The sequence below is a fragment of the Zingiber officinale genome, chromosome 1A, assembly GCF_018446385.1.
Source record: "Zingiber officinale cultivar Zhangliang chromosome 1A, Zo_v1.1, whole genome shotgun sequence".
NCBI classification, from domain to species: domain Eukaryota; kingdom Viridiplantae; phylum Streptophyta; class Magnoliopsida; order Zingiberales; family Zingiberaceae; genus Zingiber; species Zingiber officinale.
This window is the reverse complement of record NC_055987.1, coordinates 170,203,755-170,210,727: the sequence shown is the minus strand read 5'-3', so window position 1 is coordinate 170,210,727 and position 6,973 is coordinate 170,203,755. Positions and strand designations below refer to the sequence as shown.

Here is a 6,973-nt window from a genome sequence, read left to right as displayed (position 1 = left end):
ACCAACTTTTCTACTCTTTCATCCAACAGTCGTGCTTGAATTGTTGTAGGGGCCGAGGGGGCCAGATCTTCTGGACCAGGAATCTCTGGTCCCTCCCTGAACCACACAGATGATATAAAAGTCTCCTTCACGTGCAAAGCACGTGGACGCCAACGTCCAAAAGAACCCTAGCCTCTTCCAACTTCAGCGTCGCCTCCCTCGACGGATCGAAGCGCCTCTGCCACATCCGCGGCAAGATGCACAAGAAGGTTTGGACCGCTGCCGGGGACATCATCCTCGCCGGCCTCCGAGACTACCAGGACGACAAGACGAACATCATCTTCAAGTATATGCCTGACGAGGCCCGTCTCCTTAAGGCCTACGGTGAGCTCCCTGAGAACATCCGCCTCAACGAGGGCATCAGAGGGCTCAACGAGGAGGACGAGGGCGGTGCCGATGACTACATCGAGTTCGAGGATGAAGATATCGACAAGATCTAAGGTAGTAGGATTTTCGGAAGATGATGATTCAGAGGAGATCAAAAGGTCTTGGATGGGGAAAGGAAGAAGGATTTTCAGAAGATGGAGAAGGTTCACGGTCGGCTGGTCAATATTCTCGAGGGGCTCGGGCTCCACGTCGGAGTTTTTAGCCCCGCCGAGCAGAAACAGATTGTGGATTGCATCTATGCCTTCCAGAAGAAAGGTCGGAACAGTGAGCTCAGAGGTATGGATCACCATTTCATCTTACGTTTATTCCTGCATTTTGATAATAACTCGCGTTGTTCATAAGGTTAACTGGTATTTTTGTTCAGAACGAACGTATTCGGAGCCGAGGAAATGGATGCACGGTCAAGTTCGGATAATAATTCAGTTCGGTTGCTGCTACAATTATGCAGTGGTAATTTTACAGCTCTTGTAATTTATAGTTATTTTACTGTCCTTTTTTTGTGTGCGTGTTTTGTTTTTGCTAAAGCAACCATTTTTGATTTACAGGACAAAGCATCGCAACCCTCCAGGCATAATTCGCGACGAACAAGTCGATCCCATTCCCCCTTTGCTGAAATTTATAATCAAAAGAATGGTAGCATGGCGAGTCCTTCCCACCACATGCATTCCCAACAGCTGCATCGTGAACATTTATGACAAAGATGATTGCATTCCTCCGCATATCGACCACCATGATTTCTTGCGGCCCTTCTGCACGGTTTCCTTTCTGTCGGAGTGCAATATTCTGTTTGGGACAGAGCTGAAGGTGCTCGGCCCAGGAGAATTTTCCGGCTCCACTGCTATACCTCTGCCTGTTGGGTATGCACTTGAGAAATTTGCTATATTTCTTCTGTTTTTGTTTCCCACATTTTTCTGTAACCATCTGTTGATTGTAAATTTGTTTATGCTTACCATATCGTTTGGAAATCCTTGCAGCTCTGTGCTTATTCTGAACGGAAATGGAGCTGAAATCGCTAAGCACTGTGTGCCCGCTGTGCCTTCAAGTATAACCCCAACCAATTCAATCTGGATGACTTCCCTCCTCTTGGCTTTGGTTCGGCTGGCCACTCGAAGAAAACGATCCGTTCACTTAGACAGTGAAAGTGAATTCCGTCTGTTTAAGTAACATTGTCATGGATGTCTCAGAGGAACTCAAGTCCTGTTCAGCAATGAACAATTTTCTTTTTGGACTTGATTGAGCTTCAAAGCTCCTCTTTTCTTGTGTTATGTATTTGTAGATTTATCTGATTGATTGGATAAGGTTTTTTGCATTGTATAAGCTATAAAAAATATTGACAATAACACTGCATCTTGCCATTGATGGCGATTTTGTTTTGTAATGTTGATCATTGAAACAATATCTTAAGTAATTTATGAGCTTAGCGTTTGGTTGTTTAGCCATTGTGTTAGTGTGTTGAACAAAGGACAGAAACTATGCATTGCTCAGAATATTGCAGAATTCTGCTGCATCGTGCAAGCAAATGTTTCGTTTATATGAACTCTAGGACACGAAGAACATCCAATCTAAGGCAATAATTTAGATGCACAAAGGTGATTCTCCATGACATAATATAGTATCACTACATATGAGTGCAAAATTATTCGAGGATGAAATAAGAATTTGAACAACTCTTGTTCCCGAGAAATCCTTGAACAAGGCGTAAAATCACGAGAATAATAAAACATGCAGTAGTTTTTAACAAAAATATATGACCAGAGCAGGCATGACATTGCCAGCTATACTAGTGTTCTTAGTCGGCTCAAGGTATTAGAGCTTATTTTCAATCATCAAACAGAAAATTTGAAGCTTGAATTTGATCTGGGCGAAACATCCAAAGATGTTCAGCAAAGGGGGAATGGGATCGACTTGTTCGTCGCGAATTATGCCTGGAGGGTTGCGATGCTTTATCCTGTAAATCAAAAATGGTTGCTTTAGCAAAAACAAAACACGCACACAAAAAAAGGACAGTAAAATAACTATAAATTACAAGAGCTGTAAAATTACCACTGCATAATTGTAGCAGCAACCGAACTGAATTATTATCCGAACTTGACCGTGCATCCATTTCCTCGGCTCCAAATACGTTCGTTCTGAACAAAAATACCAGTTAACCTTATGAACAACGCGAGTTATTATCAAAATGCAGGAATAAACGTAAGATGAAATGGTGATCCATACCTCTGAGCTCACTGTTCCGACCTTTCTTCTGGAAGGCATAGATGCAATCCACAATCTGTTTCTGCTCGGCGGGGCTAAAAACTCCGGCGTGGAGCCCGAGCCCCTCGAGAATATTGACCAGCCGACCGTGAACCTTCTCCATCTTCTGAAAATCCTTCTTCCTTTCCCCATCCAAGACCTTTTGATCTCCTCTGAATCATCATCTTCCGAAAATCCTACTACCTTAGATCTTGTCGATATCTTCATCCTCGAACTCGATGTAGTCATCGGCACCGCCCTCGTCCTCCTCGTTGAGCCCTCTGATGCCCTCGTTGAGGCGGATGTTCTCAGGGAGCTCACCGTAGGCCTTAAGGAGACGGGCCTCGTCAGGCATATACTTGAAGATGATGTCCACCTTGTCGTCCTGGTAGTCTAGGAGGCCGGCGAGGATGATGTCCCCGGCAGCGATCCAGACCTTCTTGTGCATCTTGCTGCGGATGTGGCAGAGGCGCTTCGATCCGTCGAGGGAGGCGACGCTGAAGTTGGAAGAGGCTAGGGTTCTTTTGGACGTTGACGTGCACGTGCTTTGCACGTGAAGGAGACTTTTATATCATCTGTGTGGTCCAGGGAGGGACCAGGGATTCCTGGTCCAGAAGATCTGTCCCCGGGGCGGAGAGGTCGAGTGACCATTCACAATCGCTATGGCGATCCAACAACCTGATCCAATGGTTGAGAAGAGATCATATTCCCCCAATCATTCCATCCAATAGCTCAGAAAGGAGACATAGCAGTTCGCTTAGTGATCAGCGAAGCATATTCGGGTTGAGGATACAGGCGCCGCTAGCATTCGCCTCTTCAAGCATCAACGTTTGCGCCTCCATCTCTCCCTCTGCCTTGTTGTTCTAGTGAATCTGTAAGTTCGTGGCATTCTTCTTCCATTTCTGATGGTCTTTTCGCTCTTTTCTCGTCTTTTTGAACCTATGGCAGGCAATGAACCGTCGGTCCCTTGGTATAAGACCTAGCATTCTTGGTATATTAAGGAGGAAAGATTCTTTCTCCCGCTACAGTTCGACATCTCTTTTGATCATAAGATTAGGGTTTTGGCACCGGAGCATCGGCCACATTAGTTGCCACCATGTTGCATCACATGCTTCCATGACCAACTGCCAGGTGGCTTGCGGTTTCCCATCCCTTCCATCCTCCAAGACCTTGTTACCTATTTCTAGGTCTATTTGTCGCAATTCACTTTGAATTCATTTTGTCTAATTTGTGGTGCAGTCATTATTCTTTGGTTGTATCAATTCCCACTTGATCGTACTATTTTCCACTATTTATTTTATCCCAAGCAAGGAGAGCCCAAGGTCAACTATTTCGTGTCTAGGCTGGGGTGTAACTTCCTCGGCGAGTACCCAACCTCGTACAAGGGGTGGAAAGGTAGTTTTGTCTTTGTCAAGCCACCCTAGGCATACACTTGGCTGACTGCCTAGCTGACCAATCTGTCGCCTTAGCTACCTCTTGTACAATACAAACTGGATCGAGCATACTTGGTAGTGACTGAGATCCTATCGGTCCTTAAATTTGATGTTAATGAGTTGGTGGAAAATGAAGCCTTACTCTACCGATTGAGCCTGAATGTCGTCGTGCTGGAGGACCAACTGAGTAATGCACTGTTAGTGTTAGATCCCCTCCCACTGACTAACTTTTCTTCACCTTGCATATCAAGTCATGCTGAGCGCTTCGGAAGAAGGCTTGTGGGTCTTAGAGTATGCAGCCAAGGGCTCACTACAAGAAAATAGATATTTTGCGACGATTTTTATCGTCGCTAATAATATTTTTTCGTCGCTAATAAATATTCGAGACGATAAAATTTCGTCGCTAGTGTCGTCGTTATAAGCTTGTCGTAAATATATCTTAGCGACGAAATATGCTTAATTCGTCGCTACTGTTTTTGCGACGTTAGACTATTGTCGCTAAAGTAAATTATTTCGCCGTAAAATATTTAGCGACGAGTTAATGAATATCGTTGCTATTGTTATTTTTAACGACGAATTTATTTTTTACGTCGCTAAAATATTCGCTACGTTTTATATATATTCGTTGCTAAAAACTACATCCCCAGTTTCGATATTTTCGGAATACAGACATGTTAGCGACGAAACAAATAAATTCGTCGCTAATCTTCAACATTAGCGACGATAACAGATAAAAGCGTCGCTAATCTTCAACATTAGCGACGAATTTACACATAAATTCGTCGCTAATGTTAAGATTAGCGACGAAAACAGATAAAATCGTCGCTAATATCTGGTTTAAGAACTTACAGATCCTCATTTACATCCTCTGTACAGATTTTTATACAAATTCACAAATTCATAACTCTAACAACAAATTCACACTAACATTTAACTCATACTTCAACACAAATATAATAACAATATTCACAATCCAAATTCAAAACATATTCACAACTAACAATCCAACCAAGTTCACAACCAAAAATCCAAACAAGCTCAAAACAATTCCAGAACATCATGTTTCTATACAAAAGTCTACAACATCAAGGAATCTAAGATGGAGAAGGAGGAGGTGGAGCTGAAGTTGAATTCTGGATCAAGGAATCTAATGCTCCAGGTGCCAATCGGTTAAGTATTTGTTCAAACATATTTTGTCTTGATTTAATTGATGCTAACTCATCTTGGGTGTTTGCTAGCTGAATTTTGGTGTTCGCTAACTCATCTTGGATCGATTCAAGTCTTTCACGCAATGCAGCATTAGTTGATCTGGATGAGGATGTAGCATCTGAAGAAGTAGACCTAACTGGCTTCGGCCCATTTCCAAGTCCTCTGATGTATCCAGACCGAGTACCGAGAACCTAATACAAAATTTTGAAGATAATAAAACATATGATATGATATGATGATATATTGAGCATGTGGATAAGAGTTAAACTCAACAGTAAATAACAATCAAATCAGATATTTATCAATCAAAATTATATGCTGAGTGTAGAAGCAAAGAAGCATATCAACAAATGTTTATCAATCAAAATTATATCTTGATGAATGAGAATGACCAAGCACGAGTAAAGGCACTTTAGTGGTAGAGTAGCTAGATGTATGAGAATCATAAAAACACAATTACTATATCAAAGTAATGATCAAATTATCCCAGAGAATCATCTGGTGCGTGGTGTGCCTAAACCCATTTTAAATTGACACTTTCAGAACTAATGCATAACACAAAGATATGTCCTGTCTAATCTCACAAACATCTAATAACTAGGATTAAAGTCCTTCAACAGATACCAAGCACTGTTTCTAATAAGACTCCAAGTCTCTAACAATGAACCCAACAAATGACTTATTGTCAGAAATATACATTTGATAATAAAATCTGTATCTGTTAGACAACAATTTAAGGATTTAGAGAGAGTGCCAATAGATAATAAATTCATAGAAAAATTGAACATAATGGACTTTGTCTAAGACTAACAAGGGGTATGTAACGAGCCTTGTCTTTTGACAGGAACCCATGTCTTTTGACAGGAGCCTTGTCTAAGACTAACAAGGGGTATGTAAGACTCCAACTCCTTTTTAAATGAATGAACTGACAATATAAGCTAAGCTAGAACTGCTAAATTTAAAGAGCTTTGTCGAGCAATATTCTCCCTTATAATCATAGTTTCAAGCTTTTTTTAGACTGATGGGAGAGTCATAAGCTTACTAGGGCTGAAAAAAGAAACCTCTTTAGAGCTCAATAAACTTGTAGAATATTGTGGCAGATTTGACAGCAGAATCATAGTGCACATGCATTTTGATTTTGTTTTAACATTGACATATAATTAATCTAATATGACATGCATTTTGTAACTAATATTCTTGTAGAATGAATGAATTAATAAGATGAAGCCCTCCTTTATAAAAATATAAATTGATAGAAAAAAAAATTGTAAACGAAAGGAATGATTAATTTGTTCAAAGTCATATATAATCCTCCAACTTCTCATGCATGACATCTCAAGTTGGTGGATTATAAGACTTCGAAATTAATAAGAAGTGTTGACACATGAATGCGAGCTGGTTTAGAAACAATTCCATGGTAATTTATTCTTCTTAGCGACTGGCACAGAGTGGTAGACCTTGTGCATGACAATTGACATCGTCATATATCCAAGATATGATACGGTTCCATCCCCCCTCTGCTGCAACTTCTTTGCGGATAAAGCTTGAAAGATTTGGTGAAGGTGGCATTAATTCACATTAAGGTGAAGAAGGTGGTAAAGTTTCATTCTCTTAGAGGATTGGATAAGCTCCAATATGTCGCAATCTGATCATGAACGCACCTATATGCT

General features: G+C 41.1%; 1 protein-coding gene across 1 annotated transcript; it reads left to right on the top strand.

The window, feature by feature from the left end:
* Positions 1-484: 484 nt before the first annotated feature.
* On the top strand, positions 485-1,804 carry LOC122012380 (RNA demethylase ALKBH9B-like). The gene is made up of 4 exons (XM_042568898.1): positions 485-702; positions 791-876; positions 972-1,283; positions 1,401-1,804. Exons 2-4 carry the CDS (start codon positions 869-871, stop codon positions 1,588-1,590), a joined length of 510 nt encoding a protein of 169 aa, XP_042424832.1. The 5' UTR covers positions 485-702; positions 791-868; the 3' UTR covers positions 1,591-1,804.
* The last annotated feature ends 5,169 nt before the right edge of the window (positions 1,805-6,973 follow it).